Source organism: Macaca thibetana, chromosome 13, assembly GCF_024542745.1.
Source record: "Macaca thibetana thibetana isolate TM-01 chromosome 13, ASM2454274v1, whole genome shotgun sequence".
NCBI lineage: Eukaryota > Metazoa > Chordata > Mammalia > Primates > Cercopithecidae > Macaca > Macaca thibetana.
In genome coordinates this window covers 52773140-52794523 of record NC_065590.1, presented here as the reverse complement: position 1 = coordinate 52794523, position 21384 = coordinate 52773140, and the positions used below count along the sequence as shown (strand labels likewise).

The 21384-nt window shown below is 40.8% G+C and overlaps 1 protein-coding gene and 1 non-coding gene across 3 annotated transcripts in view; one reads left to right on the top strand and one right to left on the bottom strand.

The window, feature by feature from the left end:
- ACYP2 (acylphosphatase 2) overlaps positions 1 to 21384 on the top strand; it is a 914175-nt gene that overhangs the window by 763334 nt on the left and 129457 nt on the right. The window contains exon 4 of one of the 2 annotated variants that reach the window (XM_050753772.1): positions 4616 to 4699. The exons of the other annotated variant lie outside the window; for it this stretch is intronic. Within the exon in view, the coding sequence (XP_050609729.1) occupies positions 4616 to 4676 (61 nt within the window). The 3' untranslated portion in view covers positions 4677 to 4699. Of the gene's footprint in view, positions 1 to 4615; positions 4700 to 21384 lie in introns of those variants that run through there. 2 annotated transcript variants of the gene reach the window in all.
- On the bottom strand, positions 3447 to 3510 carry LOC126934524 (U7 small nuclear RNA). The gene has a single exon (XR_007718989.1). It is a non-coding gene; the product is annotated as a U7 small nuclear RNA (small nuclear RNA).

The following is a 21384-nucleotide window of genomic DNA, read 5'->3' as shown; positions in this document are numbered from 1 at the left end:
TTCATAGCATTATGAAGTCAGAGAGAAAGTCCTGAAGTTTGAAGATGTTTTCAGACAAAATAATTTGAGACAAAAAGAAGTGGTTCATAATGTTTGTTATCGGCTGGGGGCAGTGGCTCACGCCTGTAATCCCAGCACTTTGGGAAGCCGATAGGGGTGGATCACCCGAAGTCAGGAGTTTGAGACCAGCCTGGCCAACGTGGTGAAACCCTGTCTGTACTAAAAATACAAAAAATTAGCCGGATGTTTTGGTGGATGCCTGTAATCTCAGCTACTAAGGAGGCTGAGGCAGGAGAATCGCTTGAACCCAGGAGACAGAGGTTGCAGTTGGCCGAGATTACACCACTGTACTCCAGCCTGGGCACCAAGAGCAGAACCGTCTCAAAAAAAAAAAAAGTTATTCACTTATTTTCATTATTTATTGAGCATCTGCCATGGGGAGCATTGTGATAGGCACTTTAGGACATTTTTTAAAAAAGAATAAAGTCCTTGACCTTGAGGAGATACCAGTCTAGCTGCGGCAATAAAACTTATGCTCATGAAAGTTAATTACCAATATAGGGGGTATTCTGTGAAATGGTAAAGAAGCGTGGTAGAACCTCGAAAGACCAAAAGATAGCTAATGGCTGGTACGGCTGAAAGAGGGATCTGACTTGGGCTTTGGAGCATGTGTAGAACTGAGACATTCAGAGGAGAGCGAAAGAGGGGGACTGCTTCATGGAAGAGAGATGGCATGGGTCAGGGTACAGCTTCTAGGAGTGAATCATGGATGCATACAGGAACTGGGGAGAAGTTCAGACGACATGAAGCTTAACTTCTTGTCTAAGAACCAGATTGGTGAGGATTTAACTCCCAGGCTTTTGAGTTTTGACTTAATCCCTTGTGCACCAAGGAATCATTGAAGAATGCTTTCAGCTGGGGGCAGGGTGACCCAATCATAATGATGACTTAGGAGGAGTCATTAATGGCATATTTAGGATGAATTGAAATGACAGACTAGAGGCTGAAACACTTGTTGGTAGGCATCTGCACTGGGTACATAGGGAGGAGAGAAGACTGCAGGAAATACAATAAGGAAGAGAACTGGCAAAGGGGCACTATAAACTGAAAATATAACAGATTAATGAGAAGTTAAGAAAGATTAATTCATATAAAGGGGAACCAGGGGTGTTTGGAACCACATGTCTGTCCTTTTGAGGTGCCTCTGTGGTAAACAGCCTTTCTTTCTTCTTTTTTTTTTTTTTAATTTAAGTTCTGGGATACATGTGCAGAACGTGCAGGTTTGTTACATAGGTATACATGTGCCATGATGGTTTGCTTCACCTATCAACCTATCATATAGGTTTTAAGCCCCACAGGCATTAGGTATTTGTCCTAATGCTCTCCCTCCCCTTGCCCCTTACCCCTGTGACAGGCCTGGGTGTGTGATGTTCCCCTCCCTGTGTACATGTGTTCTCATTGTTCAGCTCCTACTTATGAGTGAGAACTTGGGGTGTTTGGTTTTCTGTTCCTGTATTAGTTTGCTGAGAATGATGACTTTGAGCGTCATCCATGTCCCTGCAAAGGACATGAACTCATTCCTTTTTATGGCTGTATAGTATTCCATGGTGTATATGTGCTATATTTTTTTTATCCAGTCTATTATTGTTGGGCATTTGGGTTGGTTCCAAGTCTTTGCTATTTGCTATTGTAAGTAGTGAAACAGCCTTACTTTCTAACTAACCATCTTGGAGACACTATAGACTAGTTGATTTCAGTGGTATTACCTTGCTAATGATTTGAAGTTGATATATTATTTCACTCACGTTCACCTTTTTGTTTTTGTATCTCTCTTTAGGGTCCTCTGCCTTATTTCCTGCAATCATGAATATGTTTTGAATACTGCTAGTCACAAATTCCAAAGCTGGCGATTCATTGTTAGTACCTTCAAAACAACTGTCTTAAAATTTTAGATCTAGAAGGGACCTGAGAGGTCATCTGGTCTCTGTCTGTCTCTGTCTCTTTCTGTCTCTCTCTTTCACACACACACACACACACACACGAGACAACCAAAGTCCTCTAAGACTTGAGGCAGAGGAAAGTACACTTGAAGGCAATACCACCTGATGCCCCATCTATGTTAAGATTGTTCACAGAGCTGATCTGAATTGGTCATTAGTGCCTTAGACTGGAGAGGAGACTGGGTGCCAGGAGAGCAAACCAGTCTTCCTGTGAGTTTCCTCCCTACCCCTGCCCCGCCAAGGGAAAGTCAGTGCGTCTTGGACTCTGGATGAAGGAATCTTCTGGTAGGAAATCCAAGGAATATATGTGTGTGTGTGTGTGTGTGTGTGTGTGTGTGTGTGTGTGTGTATAAAATGAATGATTAGTGGCCGTTTTGCAGAGGGTTATCTCTCTAAAAGTCCCAGAAACCCATGTGAGCATATTGAATCAGAGCTATCCAGCCTGACATGTTGCAGAAAACATACTGCTTTAATCCACCAAAACATACTCATGTGACACTGTGATCTAAAAGTTTAAAGTCTTACATTCAGTTTAAACAACCATCCAGCAATATCAGACCCTGGTCCATTGGCTTAGTGATGCATCATTCTTAATGCTCTTATCTAGGTGCAGCCTCAATTACTGCCTGGTTGGTCAGTCAAGGAGATCAAAGTGTGCTCCACTTGGCCATGCTGTTGTCGGAAAGCACCCAGAGGGCTATGTAGTCTCTGATACAGCATGAGCTGATGCATTTGATTGTTACCTGTGTCCTCTGGGCAAGCATTGATTCATTCCACAAATATTATAAAGTATCTGCTATATGTCAGGCAGAGTGTTGGGAACTGTGGATACAAAGATGAGTAATATAGTCTCTGCCCTCAAGAACTTGAGGAGAGATGGATGGGTAGACACAGAAGAGTATACATAGAGAATGAAGCAAGACATGGAGGATTTGATTCAGAAAACTCTTCAGACTAAATAAAGAATTTTAACCTTTGTACAAACTGAGATCCTTCTGTTTCCCTTGTGAATGCCAAGGTGATCTCCATTCAGATCCTATGACTTTTAAAAAATTGCTCATTAGCATGTCTGCATCTCCAGTTTGGCTGACACATCTGTCCTTGTGAAATACGCCAAGCACAGGATAAGATATTCTCTGAATATCTGAATATCAGTTTAGGTGCTTGAATTCGATGCCAAGATGGTTAGTCTACCTTGCTACTCACCTTGAAGATTTCCCATAACGATGGAAACTTCCTTCAAGATTCTGTAGCAATTTGGCTTTTGTATCCCCACCTTTCATGCCCCTCACCTCCATTTCCTAGTCTCACATTTGCCACCTCAGTTCGCTGGCAATGCTCATCTCACAAGGCTGACAGATGTAGCTCACAGGCCAGGAGGGCAGCAGGCCCTCTTGATAAAGGACTCTATTTTAAAATTTATTTTAATTGTTCTTTTTTTGTGTGTGAGGTATTTTCCAGTAAAAACCAGAAAACCTGCTGGACAAATTCTGAAAGAGCTGTAACTTTATTTTTATTTTTTTAAATGCTTCAGGCAATTCCATTTGACCTGGCCATCACCAAAGCTACTGGTAATCCGTAGGACCCTTCCTCATTACGGCATCTATCGACCTGTGACCTTTTGCCTCCAGCTCTTACTGAACATAAAAAGGCATCCAATGTATCGCCACTCGTTTCCTCAGCAGTCTGCTATATTTAGTTTGTCAAAGTGTTTTTGGCTCTTGATTCAATTATCTAACATGTTCATTATTTCTCCTAGCTCATCAAATGAGAAATTTGATAAGGATCACGTCTATATCATTGTCCAAATAACTGAGGACAGCTTTGAACAGGACAGGGCCCAGTAGCACAGTCTAGACAATACCCTCCTCTGTTACATTTATAATCATATCTGAAAAGATATAATGGTTCAATCTTTTGGACATTGTATTACAAAAAATCTCAAATCCAGAGAAAAGACAGGGAATAGTGTAATACACACATTTAGATTTCACAGTTGTAGTATTTTTCTATATTTGTATCACAAATATTATATAGACGCAGATTTTTTTTCTGATTTGGATAAACTTGCTGTAAGAGACATTTGGGGGAGGAACTATTGAGGCATTTGAATATGACTTGGGTATGAAAGAACATTAAGGAATTAGTATTACATTTGTTATGTGTTATATCATCATGGTTATGTAGGAAAATGTCTTTATTTTTTATAGCTGTACACTGAAGTATTTGGGTGAAATGTTATGATATCCATAATTTTATTTAAATACTTTGGGCTTTCATAAACAATAATCCAGTGGGAAGAGAGTTATGTAGGAGACACCTAAACAGGTTCAGAGAGAATGGCTAATTGTTTATCAGTCTGTGATGGAATTGTTTTGAGTCTGGAATATTTTGATAAGTTCTAAATAATAAGCCAATTTAAAAAAATTACCACATAATATGAAAGATAGAAATCTTCATCCTGTTCTTGGACTCCGTGCCACCCCAGAGCCTCATTCCATCCCATTTCCCCATCCCAATTATTACTGTAGTTTTTTATAAAAATTGTTTCTATATTTTGATGTACATTTCTCCAAACTGTTCTGTCAAAATACTCATTTTTCTATTGTCTTCAGACAAAAACCACGGTGTCAAATCTGCCATATCCAGGCCAGGCGCAGCGGCTCACGCCTGTAATCCCAGCACTTTGGAAGGTTGAGGTGAGCATATCACTTGAGGTCAGGAGTTCAAGACCAGCCTGGCCAACATGGTGAAACGCCGTCTCCATTGGGAAAAAAAAAAAAAAAAAATCAGCCGGGTGTGGTGGGACACGCCTGTAATCCCAGCTACTCGGGAGGCTGAGTCAGGAGAATGGCTTGAACCGGGAGGCAGAAGTTGTAGTGAGCTGAGATCACACCACTGCTGTACAGCCTGGGCCACAGAAGGAGACTCAGTCTCAAAACAAAACAAAATAAAATAAAATGGAATTAAATAAAATAATCTATGTCCAAATGTCCAATAAAGGAAAAAAGCCACATGAATGGTGAGTTAGAAACCATAAAAAGTAATTAGATATTACCAAGAGAAGTGTTACTAATATAATTTCAGATACATTACTGGGATAATATTTAGACAGGTATAGTAGAGCCATTATTGTTATATATCAGCTGAGTTATTTTAAAATAGATATAATAGTAATCATTTAATTAAAGAAACTCAATGAATTTTAAAAAGAGAGCAGTGAAAATGAACATACGGTATCTCTTGGGAAAATGTAAAATGGATGATAAAACAGGAGCACTGTAGAGGGTGTATTATAGATAACACATTAATTGTAATTCTATTAGAAATAGAATTTTAAGTATTGCCATTTCCTGGATAGCTGAGGATGACAAAGTCAACATTTTTAGTCCATGCTTTCACTTAAATGGCCTATAAAATAGACAATTGAAGTGAAACACTGGTAAGATGAGCCAAAGCTTTATTTTTGGCATCATTTTCCTTTAAACCTGTTGGGATTTGTAAAGCTTGGTTTTGCTGCCCAAAGAGCCGATCAGGAGTGTTACAGAAGAATTTTTCTGCCTAAATAATTTTGAATGCTATTCTTTCTAAAGTACATTATACTTACCGCTTCCTTTTCCCCCCCACAGGATGGAAGCTATTTAGCAGAGGTTGCCCTTTTTCTGATGACTCCAGTAGATAATTTGAGCAGTGAATCTTCCAGGGCTAATTAGCATGTGTAGTGCCATTGGAGTTGCAGGCTTGCGTTCTTGGGTCCTGGCGTGTTGTTTCTCTTTCTTAGGTCTGATTTTGATTTGTTTCTTTCATGCTTGGAGTACACCCATGAGAGCCTCCCTATCCCCCTTTGGCTTCAATTTCAAATCTATGGATGTTACTGAAATAAATACACACATTCTCACCTTCATTTGGATCCTACATCAAAATATGTGATAAACAATCCTCAGCCTCTGGAATTTTTTTTTTAAGAGAGAGGAGGTCTTGCTATGTTGGCCAGGCTGGCCTCATGCAACCCTCCCACCTTGGATTCCCAAAGTGCTGGGATTACAGGCATGATCCACTTCGCCTGGCCAACCTCTAGGAATTTGATGTAAGTCTAGCTACTACTTACCAGCTGTATCCATGTACTCTAGACAACATTTCTGACAAACACCGCACAGGAAAGGCCCATGAAATTTATGTGTTTTTTTTTTTTTTTCCCCTAGAGAAAAATACTGCCTTCTATAAGTTAATTTTATTTTTAAATAATTCTAATAATTAATGAAATAATACCGCATATTAAGAGTCAAACAGTGCTAAAAATATTTAAAAACCAGCAACTCCTGCCTCTTTAACCCATCCCATCCCACTCTTCAACAGTAGTTTTAGTGATTTTTTTGAGTATTCCTCCTAATTTCAAAATAACTGGTATCTCTTATATCATTAACTTTAGATATTATCTAGTGACTTTTTACTGTGATAGACAAATCTATTGATGTCCTATTATGGTAGATGAAGATGTGACTCTTACACTACTCTTTCCTTCCCTCATTTCCCCATTATGCTTTTATATGACTTTTGGTTAATGCATCAGCAGTCAGTTTTTATATTTTTAGAACTATGTAAGTTGTGTCCTAAGGTGCCCTCTAGGAGGAGTCTGGCTCCAGTTGTTCATTTCTTCTTTTTATTTTGAGACAGACTTTCACTGTCACCCAGGCTGGTGTGCAGTGGCGCGATCTTGGCTCACTGCAAACTCCACCTCTTGAGTTGAAACGATTCTCCTGCCTCAGCCTCTTGAGTAGCTGAGATTACAGGTGTGTGCCACCATGCCCGGCTAATTTTTGTATTAGTAGTAGAGGTGGGATTTCACCATGTTGGCCAGGCTAGTCTCAAACTCCCAGCCTCAAGCCATCTGCCCGCCTCCGCCTCCCAAAGTTCTTGGATTACAGGTGTGAGCTACCATGCCTGACCAGTTCATTTCTTCTTTTAGCATTCAGTGATACTTAGTGATACTTGGTTGCCAATTCTAGGTGATAGAAAAAAAGCTTTACTTCCAAATCCTGTTACAAACATTTTTGTTTAAATAGTTTTTTTTTTTTTTTTTTTTTTTTTTAATCACAGAATAGACACAATCTCTTAGGCGGTTGGAAGCATATTCATATCTCCACCTAGATGGGAAAGTCTTGTGGGCAGGGATTGTAATATGACTTCATAAAGCACAGGGATTTTTAAAAGGAAAGATTAGGTTTTGGATAGGCAAAAGGAAGGAGGATATGCTTTATACTTTCGGTCTCTGGACCTTAATATCTGAAGGCCTGGAACTCCTGTAATAAAGTAGTTACGGAGTCAAAGGTGGGAGGAAGGTCTCTTAGCATCTGATTTTAGTGCCCTGCAGACCTCGCTGCAGGTCTCAGTCATTCTCCACTGCCTGACACAATCACCTCCTCACTGCCCCGTGAGGTGCAGCGCCATCCAAGTCCATCACAGGGAAATGCCAGGGCTCACTTTGTTTATTTACTGGAGTGGCTGGTTGTACTGGGAGGCTATCAAGACTATTGGGAGGGCAGGGCTGGGCATTTCATACTCTTTGGGCTGCCTTCTGTGTGTATGTGACAGATCCTGGGCTGGGACCTCTGAGCCAGAGCTCCTCTCAAGGTTAACCTTGTACATCCCCCTCCCCATATGTGATCAGCAGGGGAGATGCTGGAGTGCTTGAGCCAGAGTGCACATTCCCAAAGGTTCATGCTGGCCTTCCTTCGTGTCTGCTGTCCAGCCCCAAATATGACCATTTTAATCTCATAAAACTACTCAGAAGGGCTTCAGACATAAAGAAATACAGTCCACAGGTTTCCTCCCCATACCGAAGATACCAAATGGAATATGGGAATGTTACCAGGGGACAAGCTGTTACCCATCTACTAAGAGCTTTAGTTCCTGATGGCCAAATGCACATCTTCTCTATTAAGCAAATTTATCTGCCAAAAAGCTATGTTATGCCAAAAAGTTAAGTCCACAAATTTAGGAGACTATCTTGTGTCATTTGTGGTTGTATAAGAATCACAATGTGGTGTTGGTTGCTAAATATATTATTAACCTGTTTGAGAGCAACTCTGTTGTTTTCTTTGCTCATGAAGGTCAATTTTCACTAGTAGAAGCATTTAACTGGAGGAACTTAGTTTTTTTCCTGTAAGAGCTTTTTTCACCCCTTTCATTAGTAATTCTAAAAAATTTTGAACTGGAAATTTTAATAATAGAGTAAGTAAATCTAAGCTTCTTTGGAAGTTGTACTTGTCAGTTCTATTTTTTGGTTTCTTAGGAAACAAGTTAAAAACGGCTTTTTAGTTCTTAATACCTTTCTAATTACAGTTCTTTCTCCTCTCTAAGGGCTTTTCTTTAAAAAGGTGCAGTTTTCTTTCCCTGTACTAATTGGAATGTTGGTTTTAAAAATTGATATTCTTGGGTTGGGTGTGGCAATTCACACCTGTAATCCTACCACTTTGGGAGGTTGAGGGAGGAGGATCACTTGAGCCCAGGAGTTCAAGATCAGCCTAGTCACCATAGGGAGACCCCATCTCTACAAAAATAAAAAATACAATTACCCAAGGATGATGGGATGTGTCTGTAGTCCCAGCTACTCAGGAGGCTGAGACAGGAAGGATCCCTTGAACCCAGGAGTTTGAGGCTGCAGTGAGCTATGATTGTACCACTGCACTTCAGCCTGGGTAACAGAGTGAGACCCTTTCTCTAGAAAAATAAAAATTATATTCCCTCTAACCATGGTCATTAAAAAAAATGTATATAAATATACACATGTGTGTGTGTATGTGTGTGTGTGTGTATATATATGTATTTGCTTGCTAAGAGACAAAAGGCAGTTACTTGAGGCAAAGCTTTTAAAATTAAAGATGTTTCATATGATCATGTGCTTTGTTTATGAACACATTTGTACCAACTGAAGTGTTGGCCTTGGTTGAATTTCCTCCTTTTCCCTTATTCATCAAAATTGATGAAATGTCAATCATGCTGACTGATTTTTCACAGCAATGTGTGTAACCTATGACAGTGAAGGTTGTGGAGACAAATTTAGCTTCCACATCTGGAGTGGGAGCAGTATGTAGATGAGTAGAATAAATTGAACTTTACTAATCTCTTTTTTCTTGTATTTAATAAGTTCTCGGGTACATGTGCACAATATGCAGGTTTGTTACATAGGTATACATGTGCCATGTTGGTTTGCTGCACCCATCAATTTGTCATTTACATTAGGTATTTCTCCAAGTGCTATCCTTCCCCCAGCCCCCCACCCACTGACAGGCCCCAGTGTGCGATGTTCCCTGCCCTGTGTCCACGTGTTCTTGCTGTTCAGTTCCCACCTATGAGTGAGAACATGCGGTGTTCGGTTTTCTGTCCTTGTGATAGTTTGCTGGGAATAATGGTTTCCAGTTTCATCTATGTCCCTGCAAAGGACAGGAATGCATCCTTTTTTATGGCTGCATAGTATTCCATGGTGTATATGTGCCACATTTTCTTAATCCAGTCTATCATTGATGGATATTTGGGTTGGTTCCAAGTCTTTGCTATTGTGAATAGTGCTGCAGTAAACATACGTGTGCATGTGTCTTTATGGTAGCATGTTTTATAATCCTTTGGGTATATACCCAGTAATGGGATAGCTGGGTCAAATGGTATTTCTACTTCTAGGTCCTTGAGGAGCCGCCACACTGTCTTCCACAATGATTGAACTAATTTACACTCCCAACAACAATGTAAAAGTGTTCCTATTTCTCCACATCCTCTCCAGCACCTGTTGTTTCCTGACTTTTTAATGATTGCCATTCTAACTGGTTGTGAGATGGTATCTCATTGTGGTTTTGATTTGCGTTTCTGTGATGACCAGTGATGATCATTTTTTCATGTATCTGTTGGCTGCATAAATGTCTTCTTTTGAGAAGTGTCTGTTTATATCCTTCACCCACTTTTTGATGGGGTTGTTTGTTTTTTTTCTTGTAAATTTGTTTAAGTTATTTGTAGATTCCAGATATTGGCCCTTTGTCAGATGGGTAGATTGCAAAAATTTTCTCCCATTCTGTAGGTTGTCTGTTCACTCTGATGGTAGTTTCTTTTGCTGTGCAGAAGCTCTTTAGTTTAATTAGATCCCATTTGTCTATTTTGGCTTTTGTTGCCATTGCTTTTGGTGTTTTAGTCATCAAGTCTTTGCCCATGCCTATGTCCTGAATGGTATTGCCTAGGTTTTCTTCTAGGGTTTTTATCGTTTTAGGTCTAACATTTAAATCTTTAATCCATCTTAAATTAATTTTTGTCTGAGGTGTAAGGAAGGGATCCAGTTTCAGCTTTCTACCTATGGCTAGCCAGTTTTCCCAGCATCATTTATTAAATAGGGAATGCTTTCCCCATTTCTTGTTTTTGTCAGGTTTGTCAAACATCAGATGGTTGTAGATGTGTTATTTCTGAGGACTCTGTTCTGTTCCATTGGTCTATATCTCTGTTTTGGTACCAGTACCATGCTGTTTTGGTTACTGTAGCCTTGTAGTATAGTTTGAAGTCAGGTAGCATGATGCCTCCAACTTTGTTCTTTTTGCTTAGGATTGTCTTGGCAATGCAGGCTCTTTTTTGGTTTCATATGAACTTTAAAGTAGTTTTTTCCAATACTTTGAAGAAAGTCATTGGTAGCTTGATGAAGATGACATTGAATCTATAAATTACCTTGGGCAGTATGGTCATTTTCACAATACTGATTCTTCCTATCCATGAGCATGGAATGTTCTTCCATTTGTTTGTGTCCTCTTCCATTTTGTTGAGTGGTAGTTTGTAGTTCTCCTTGAAGAGGTCCTTCACATCCTTTGTAAGTTGGATTCCTAGGTATTTTATTCTCTTTGTAGTAATCGTGAATGGGAGTTGACTCATGATTTGGCTGTTTGTCTGTTACTGGTGTATAAGAATGCTTGTGATTTTTGCACATTGATTTTGTATCCTAAGACTTTGCTGAAGTTGCTTATCAGCTTAAGGAGATTTTGGGCTGAGATGACGGGGTTTTCTAAATATACAATCATGTCATCTGCAAACAGGGACAGTTTGATTTCCTCTTTTCCTAATTGGATACCTTTTATTTCTTTCTCTTGCCTGATTGCCCTGGCCAGAACTTCCGCCACTATGTTGAATAGGAGTGGTGAGAGTGGGCATCCCTGTCTTGTGCTGATTTTCAAAGGGAGTGCTTCCAGTTTTCGCCCATTCAGTATGATATTGGCTGTGGGTTTGTTATAAATAGCTCTTATTATTTTGAGATACGTTCCATCAATACCAAGTTTATTGAAAGTTTTTAGCATGAAGGGCTGTTGAATTTTGTCAAAGGCCTTTTCTGCATCTATTGAGATAATCATGTGGTTTTTGTCTTTGGTTCTGTTTATGTGATGGATTACGTTTATTGATTTGCATATGTTGAACTAGCCTTGCATCCCAGGGATGAAGCCCACTTGATTGTGGTGGATAAGGTTTTTGATGTGCTGCTGGATTTGGTTTGCCAGTATTTTATTGAGGATTTTTGCATTGATGTTCATCAGGGATATTGGTCTAAAATTCTCATTTTTTGTTGTGTCTCTGCCAGGCTTTGGTATCAGAATTATGGTGGCCTCATAAAATGAGTTAGGGAGGATTCTCTCTTTTTCTATTGATTGGAATAGTTTCAGAAGGAACGGTACCAGCTCCTCTTTGAATTCTGGTCGAATTCGGCTGTGAATCCATCTGGTCCTGGACTTTTTTTGGTTGGTAGGCTATTAATTATTGCCTCAATTTCAGAGCCTGTTACTGATCTATTCAAGGATTCAACTTCTTCCTGGTTTAGTCTTGGGAGGGTGTATGTGTCCAGGAATTTATCCATTTCTTCTAGATTTTCTAGTTTATTTGCATAGAAGTGTTTGTAGTATTCTCTGATGGTAGTTTGTATTTCTGTGGGATCGGTGGTGATATCCCCTTTATCCTTTTTTATTGCATCTGTTTGATTCTTCTCTATTTTTTTCTTTATTTGTCTTGCTAGCAGTCTATCAATTTTGTTGATCTTTTCAAAAAAACCAGCTCCTGGATTCATTGATGTTTGAAGGCTTTTTTGTGTCTCTATCTCCTTTGGTTCTGCTCTAATCTTAGTTATTTCTTGCCTTCTGCTAGTTTTTGAATTTGTTTGCTCTTGCTTGTCTAGTTCTTTCAATTGTGATGTTAAGATGTCAATTTTAGATCTCTCCTGCTTTCTCTTGTGGGCATTTAGTGCTATAAATTTCCCTCTACGCACTGCTTTAAATGTGTCCCAGAGATTCTGGTACATTGTGTCTTTGTTCTCATTGGTTTCAAAGAACTTCTTTATTTCTGCCTTCATTTCATTATGTCCCCAGTAGTCATTCAGGAGCAGGTTGTTCAGTTTCCATATAGTTGAGCAGTGTTGAGTGAGTTTCTTAATCCTGAGTTCTAGTTTGATTGCACTGTGGTCTGAGAGACAGTTTGTTATAATTTCTGTTCTTTTACATTTGCTGAGGAGTGCTTTACTTCCAACTATGTGGTCAGTTTTGGAATAAGTGTGATGTGGTGCTGAGAAGAATGTATATTCTGTTGATTTGGGGTGGAGAGTTCTGTAGATGTCTATTAGGTCCACTTGGTGCAGAGCTGAATTCAATTCCTGGATATCCTTGTTAACTTACTGTCTCGTTGATCTATCTAATGTTGACAGTGGTGTGTTAAAGTCTACCATTATTATTGTGTGGGAGTCTAAGTCTCTTTGTAGGTCTCTAAGGACTTGCTTTATGAATTTGGGTGCTCCTGTATTGGGTGCATATATATTTAGGATAGTTAGCTCTTCCTGTTGAATTGATCCCTTTACCATTATGTAATGGCCTTCTTTGTCTCTTTTGATCTTTGATGGCTTAAAGTCTGTTTTATCAGAGACTAGGATTGCAACCCCTGCTTTTTTTTTGCTTTCCATTTGCTTGGTAGATCTTCCTCCATCCCTTTGTTTTGAGCCTATGTGTGTCTCTGCATGTGAGATGGCTATCCTGAATACAGCACACTTGTGGGTCTTGACCCTTTATCCAATTTGCCAGTCTGTGTCTTTTAATTGGGGCATTTAGACCATTTACATTTAATGTTAATATCGTTATGTGTGAATTTGATCCTGTTTTTATGATGTTAGCTAGTTCATAGCATTGATGGTTTCTACAATTTGGCTTGTTTCTACAGTGGCTGGTACCAGTTGTTCCTTTCCATGTTTAGTGCTTCCTTCAGGAGCTGTTGTAGGGCAGGCCTGGTGATGACAAAATCTCTCAGTATTTGCTTGTCTGTAAAGGATTTTATTTCTCCTTTACTTATGAAGCTTAGTTTGGCTGGATATGAAATTCTGGGTTGAGAATTCTTTTCTTTAAGAATGTTGAATGTTGGCCCCCAATCTCTTCTGGCTTGTAGTGTTTCTGCCAAGAGATCTGCTGTTAGTCTGATGGGCTTCCCTTTGTGGGTAACCTGACCTTTCTCTCTGGCTGCCCTTAACATTTTTTCTTTATTTCAACCTTGGTGAATCTGATAATTAGGTGTCTTGGGGTTGCTCTTCTCAAGAAGTATCTTTGTGGTGTTCTCTGTGTTTCCTAAATTTGAATATTGGCCTGCCTTGCTAGGTTTGGGGAGTTCTCCTGGTTAATATCCTGAAGAGTGTTTTCCAGTTTGGTTCCATTCTCCCCGTCACTTTCAGGTACACCAATAAAATGTAGATTTGGTCTTTTCACATAGTCTCACATTTCTTGGAGGCTTTGTTTCTTTTTACTCTTTTTTCTCTAATCTTGTCTCCTTGCTTTATTTCATTAATTTGATCTTAAATCACGATGGCCTTTCTTCCACTTGATTGAATTGGCTATTGAAGCGTGTGCATGCATCATGTAGTTCTCGTGCTATGGTTTTCAGCCCCATCAGGTCATTTAAGGTCTTCTCTACACTGTTTATTCTAGTTAGCCATTTGTCTAACCTTTTCCCCAGGTTTTTAGCTTCCTTGTGATGGGTTAGAACATACTCCTTTAGCTCGAAGAAGTTTGTTATTACCAACCTTCTGAAGCCTACTTCTGTCAAATTGTCAAAGTCATTGTCTGTCCAGCTTTGTTCCATTGCTGGCGAGGAAGCGCGATCCTTTGGAGGAGAAGAGACGCTCTGGTTTTTAGAATTTTCAGCTTTTCTCCTCTAGTTTCTTCCCATCTTTGTGGTTTTATCTACCTTTGGTCTTTAATGTTGGTGACCTACAGATGGGGTTTTGGTGTGGATGTCCTTTTTGTTGATGTTGATGCTATTCCTTTCTGCTTGTTAGTTTTCCTTCTAACAGTCAGATCCCTCAGCTGCAGGTCTGTTGGAGTTTGCTGGAGATCCACTACAGACCCTGTTTGCCTGGGTATCACCAGTGGAGGCTGCAAAACAGCAAATGTTGCTGCCTGGTCCTTCCTCTGAAGGGGCACCTGCCTGTATGAGGTGTCTGTTGGCCCCTACTGGGAGGTGTCTCCTAGTTAGGCTACATGGGGGTCAGGGACCCACTTGGGGAGGCAGTCTATTCTCAGAGCTCAAACACGGTGCTGGGAGAACCACTGCTTTCTTCAGAGCTGTCAGACAGGGACGTTTAAGTCTGCAGAAGTTTCTGCTGCCTTTTGTTCAGCTATACCCTGCCCACAAAGGTAGGCTCTGTGGAGGCAGTAGGCCTTGCTGAGCTGCAGTGGGCTCCGCCCAGTTTGAGCTTCCCGGCCACTTTGTTTACCTACTCAAGCCTCAGCAATGGTGGACGCCCCTCCCTGTGCCAGGCTGCAGCCTCACAGGTCGATCTCAGACTGCTACACTAGCAGTGAGTATGGCTCTGTGGGCGTGGGACCTGCGAAACCAGGCATGGGAGAGAATCCCCTGGTCTGCTGGTTGCTAAGACCATGAGAAAAGCATGGTATTTGGGCAGGAGTGTCCCATTTTTCCAGTTACAGTCTGTCACAGCTTCTCGTGGCTAGGAAAGGGAAATCCCCCTATCCCTTGCACTTCCCGGGTGAGGCAACTCCCTGCCCTGCTATGGCTCACCCTCTATGGGCTGTCCAACCATTCCTAATGAGATGAACCAGGTACCTCAGTTGGAAATGCAGAAATCATCCGTCTTCTGTGTTGATTATGCTGGGAGCTGCAGACAGGAGCTTTGGCCATCTTGGAACGGACCTCACTAATCTCTTAGCTCCCTCCTATGCCAAGAGCATAGCTCATGGACCTTGCATTGTGCAAGGGTTACATGTTACCAAACTGATTTCCACTCAGTTACATCTTTTCTCAGATACTTTGAAGAGGAAAAGTGGGGAGATAGAAAGGAATTTTGCAGATTAATTGCTACTTCTTCTAGGGTATGAACTGAGAGAAATGGTGCAATCTCTCAGCCTCTTCCCTTCTGATGCTGTGTCGTTTACACTGACCAAGTGGTTATTAATAACTCTTCCATGGCTTTTGCCAAGTTCCAGAAAGATTTGTTACTGTGTCTGACAATCTATAGAGGAATGAAGAGTAAGCATATTCTTCTGTCAGTCACCCCATTTCCCACCTTCTTGCTTCCCTACACTCTAAGCTTCAGGAGTTCCCTGAGGGACTTCATTTGGAACATTTTACCTATCTTTACATGGTAGCCTCCTTCTCATCATTCAGGTCTTAGCTGAAATATCACAACCCTAGAAAGGACATTGCTGGTGTCCCTATCACTTCATTCTTATTTTCACCATAGCACTTACTGTTGTTGGATATTTTCACATCTATTTGTTTATCATCTGCCTCCCGCAGGATTCTAAGCCCCATAAGAATTGAGCCTATATGCTGGCTTGTTCAGTGGTATATCGCCATCATCAAGAAAAGGGCCAGCAGACTTTTTTCTATGTGAGGGATCAGATAGCAAATAGTTCAGGTTTCGGGGGCCAAACATTCTCTGTTGCAAACTCAGCTCTGCCACTATAGCACCAGTGCAGCCAAAGACCTATGTAAACAAATGGATGAAACTGTGTCCCAAAAAAACTTTATTAATGGATGCTGAAATATGAATTTCACATAATTTTCCCGTGTCGTGAATATTATTATTTTCTAATCGTTTAAATATGTGAAAACCATTCTTAGCTTGTGGGTTATAGAAAAGATGAAAGGCAGGTTTAGTCTGTGGATTGTAGGCTATTGACCTTGTTGAAGAACATCGATTTTCTGGCACTTACTGCAAGTTTATTATAATGAACGAATTGATAGAGTGAAAGGTAGGAATTTTACCATGAAGAAATTAATGTATTTATTCCCAAAAGTGGAATAGTAAAATATTCCCCTAAACTAATTCTGAATAAATAGATTATTCTGGAAAGATAAGAATCATATCTTCTCTTTTGATATCCCCCGGATTTGGCCTGGTTAGCAGAGTGTGTGTGTTGCAAATTGAGACTAAACCAATTTGGCATGCATAACTCAGGTTCTTTTTGAGGAGTAAGAATAACTATCAAGGTTTGAGGGAGCATGTTTAGCTACTCTCTCACAAACCAGCTACCAGGTAATAATAAAAACAAGATTCAGGCAAAACTCAGTCACACATACAAGCTTTATTTTTTGTATTTAAAAAAAAAAAAAAAAAAACTGTTAGTGCCTGTAATCCCAGCACTTTGGGAGACCAAGTTGGGCGGATCACGAGGTCAGGAGATCGAGATCATCCTGGCTAACACGATGAAACCCCGTCTCTACTAAAAAAATACAAAAAACTAGCCGGGCGAGGTGGCGGGCACCTGTAGTCCCAGCTACTCGGGAGGCTGAGGCAGGAGAATGGCACGAACCCGGGAGGTGGAGCTTGCAGTGAGCTGAGATCCGGCCACTGCACTCCAGCCTGGGCGACAGAGCAAGACTCCGTCTCAAAAAAAGCAAAAACAAAAACAAACCTGTTAGTTTCAGGGATACATTGGCGGGGGGAGGGGGGGTTCTAGAGATAAATTGCATATCGTGGGGGTTTGGTGTACATAAGATTTTGTCACCCAGGTAATAAACATAGTACCCAATAGGTAGTTTATTGATCCTCACCTTCCTCCCACTTTGCATCTTCAAGTAGGCCCCAGTGTCTGTTGTTCCTTTCTTTGTGTCCATGTGTCCTCAGTGTTTAGCTCCCACTTACAAGTGAGGACATGAAGGGTTTGGTTTTCTGTTCCTGCATTAGTTTGTTTAGGAAAATGGCTTCCAACTCCATCCATGTTGCTGCAGAGGACTTTATCTCATTCTTTTTTATGGCTTTGTATTCCCTGGTATATATGTACCACATTTACTTTATCCAGTCTACCGTGGATAGGCATTTAGGCTGATTCCATGTCTTTGTTATTGTGAATGGTGCTGCAATGAACATACATCTTTATGTGTCTTTGTGTTAGAAAGATTGATATTCCTTTGGGTATGTACCCAATAATGGGATTGCTGGATCAAATGGTAGTTCTATGTAAGTTATTTGAGAAATCTCCAAACTGCTTTCCACAGTGGCTGAACTAATTTACACTCCCACCAGCAGTATATAAGGATTCCCTTTTCTCTGTAACCTCACCATCATCTGTTGTTTTTTGACTTTTTAATAGTCATTCAGAGTGGTATGAGGTGGTATCTCATTGTGGTTTTGATTTGCATTTCTTTTTATTTATTTATTTATTTTTTGAGACTGAGTCTCGCTCTGTCGCCCAGGCTGCAGTGCGGTGGCGCGATCTCGGCTCACTGCAAGCTCCGCCTGCCGGGTTCAGCCGTTCTCCTGCCTCAGCCTCCCGAGTAGCTGGGACTACAGGTGCCCGCCACCACGCCCGGCTAATTTTCTGTATTTTTAGTAGAGACGGGGTTTCATCGTGTTAGCCAGGATGGTCTCCATCGCCTGACCTCATGATCCGCCCGCCTCAGCCTCCCAAAGTGCTGGATTAAAGGCGTGAGCCACGGCACCGGGCGATTTGCATTTCTTTAATGATTAGTGATGTTGAACATTTTTTCATGTGCTTATTGGGTGTGTATGTGTCTTCTTTTGAGTAGTGTCTGTTCATGTCCTTTGCCTACTTAGAAAAATTTTTAAATAGTTTTTGAGGATACAGGTGGTTTTTGGTTACATGGATAAGTTCTTCAGTGGTGATTTCTGAGATTTTGGTGCACATATCACTTGAGGAGTATACACTGTGCCCAATATGTAGTCTTTTATTCCCCACCCCGCTCCAGGGCTTCCCCCTGAGTCCCCAAAGCCCATTATATAATTCTTATGCCTTTGCATCCTCATAGCTTAGCTCTTCCTTATAAATGAGAACATACAGTATTTGGTTTTCCATTCTTGAGTTACTTCATTTACAATAATGGTCTCCAGCACCGTCCAAGTTGCTGTGAAGGCCATTATTTCATTTCATGGCTGAGTAGTATTCCATGGTGTATCTATACCACATTTTCTTTATCCGCTCATTGGTTGATGAACTTTGCCCACTTTTTAATGGCATCAGTAAATAATAATTTAAATTCCTTATAGATTCTGGATGTTAGACTTTTGTGAGATGCACAGTTTGAAAATAGTTTCTCCCATTCTGTGAACTGTGTACTCTGTTGATAGTTTCTTTTGCTGTGTGGAAGCACTTTAGTTTAATTAGGTCCTATTTGTCAATTTTTGGTTGGGTTGCAATTGCTTTTGGCGTTTTTGTCATAACGTCTTTGCCAGGGCCTGTATCTCGAATGGTATTTCCTAGGTTTTCTTCAAGGGCTTTTAGAGTTTTAGGTTTCAGAAGTAAGTCTTTAATCCATCTTGAGTTGATTTTTGTGTGTGGTGTAAGGAGGAGGTCCAGTTTCAGTCTTCAGCATATGGTTAGTGAGTTATCTCAGCAACACTTATTGAATAGGGAGTCCTTTCCCCATTGCTATAAAAACATTTATTAATCAAGCATTGATTAGCAAGTGGCCCAAAGAAGTTCATTCAAACTTTCTCCAGAGCAGTGGAGTCCCAGTGCTCTGGATGTCTTAATTTATTTGTGCTGCTCCAACAAAATACTTGAGATGGAGTAATTTTTAAAGAACAAAAATTAATTTTCTTACAATTCTAGAAGCTGGAGAGTCCAAGATCAAGGTGTTGGCAGGTCCAATGTCTGATGAGGGCTGCTCTCTGTTTCCAAGGTATACCTTGTTGCTGCCTCCTCTGGAGGGGAGGAGTGCTGTGTCCTCACAGGAAGAAGGTAGAAGAGCAAGAGCTCTGAACTCTGCAAGAAGCCTCTTTTATAAGGGCCTTAATCTCACTCATGAAAGAGGAGCCCTCATGGCTTAATCACATTTTAAAGCCCCCACCTCTTAATGCCATCACATTAGCCATTAGATTTCAACACCTGAATCTGGGAAGGGACACATTCAAACTATAGTATTTATGTTATATGCAAAACTCATTGAAGGTAGACATGACATTCTAGGAGCAAGAAAGATCATTTAGTCAGAACTTCTTTGAAACCAATAGCTGGTTATGGGACCAGTTAGAGTATGCACCTTCTGATGTTATCCCTTATGGTACATGTTATAAGCATCTCTGGCTTCTTATACCATGTTTGTGAAAGGATTGGTGAGTGTTTCTAAGTCTTTGGAGCCAATCCACTTTTTTTTTTTTTTTTTTGAGATGGAGTCTTGCTCTGTCACCCAGCCTGGAGTGCCGTGGTGGGATCTTGGCTCACTGCAACCTACGTCTCCTGGTTCAGACCATTCTCCTGCCTCAGCCTCCTGAGTAGCTGGGGATACAGGCGCCGACCACCATACTTGGCTAATTTTTTAGTAGAGACAGGGTTTCACCATGTTGGCCAGGCTAGTCTTGAACTCCTAACCTCAAGTGATCTGCCTGTCTTGGCCTCTCAAAGTGCTGGGATTACAGGCATGAGCCACTGCGGCCAGTGTAATCCACATATTTTGAATACTTTTAATTTCACTAGTCATAATCCATTTTGAACATTTATTATGCTAATTAATAAGTCAAGAAAAATCTATTTTTGATAAGATAGCGTGCCAATTAGCAAAGCAGAAGGATTTGTAGAAGCTGCCTCTGGAATGTGGCTTTTTAAATATAATGTTAGCTGACCCCCGTGGACTATGATTCTTGACAGCAAATTACCTGACCATCTGAGCATTAAATGTTGAACCAACTGGCAACTACTTAATATCACACTGATTAAACTGCAGTATTACTAGACATTGTAGCAGTAGCCTTTGCCCTGACTTTGGTCCTTACACCATTCTATGGAATGTATACACAAGGGGATAGATCTCTCACATCTGCATCCCATTAGGAATTACAAGGAAAAAGAATAGTTTTTTCTAAGCCTGCTGGGAGTATACAGATTAGCAAACAACTGTGTTTTTTGTTTGCTTGTTTGTTTGTTTGCTTTTGAGACAGAGTCTCGCTCTGTCAGCCAGGCTGGAGTGTAGTGGCACGATCTCAGCTCGCTGCAACCTCTGCCTCCCGGGCTCAGGCAATTCTCCTGCCTCAGCCTCCTGAGTAGCTGGGATTACAGGTGTGTGCCACCATGCCCAGCTAATTTTTGTGTTTTTAGTAGAGATGGGGTTTCACCATGTTGGCCAGGCTGGTCTTGAAATCCTGACCTCAGGTAATCTGCCCGCCTTGGCCTCCCAAAGTGCTGGGATTATAGGCATGAGTCACCGTGCCTGGTCTGTTTTTGCTTTTTTACTGTAAATTTACTGATTGTCAAACTAATACATATTGTGGTAGAAACTGCCAGTTATTTCCCAACGTGCAACTGTTCCCTTCTTTATTTAGTCATAGAAGCCCTGAACTTAAGCTTGTATACATGGTCCCTGCTATGGTCTGAATGTTTATGTGCCTCCAAAATCATATGTTGAAATCTAGTCCCCAATGTGATGGTATTAGGAAGTGGGGCCTTTTGGTAGATGATCAGGTCCCAAGGGCAGAGCTCTCACAAATGGGGTTAGCACCCTTATAATAGGCCTTGGAGGGCTCTCGCACCCCCTTTACCATGTGAGGATACATAGAAGGCACCGTCCGTGAGGAACAGGCCCTTATCAGGCACTGAATCTATTGGTGCGTCAATCTTGGTATTCCTGGCTGCAGAATTGTGAGCAGTAAGTTTCTGTTGTTTGTAAATTACCCAGTCTAAGGTATTTTGTTTAGTAGCCCAAACCGACTAAAGACATCCCCCTAGCATAAGGACCATATTTCTTAGCCTCTTTGAAGCTTGTATGGCCACCAATGAGATGTCAGTGAAAATAATGCATTCAGTGTCTGGGTTATGCCCTTAAAGGGCAAGGGTGTGCCCACCACTGTTTTCTTTCCCCTTTCCTGCTGAAATGTGAAGACAGGAATTGGAGCAGCCATCTTGAACCGTGAGATGGAAGCCAT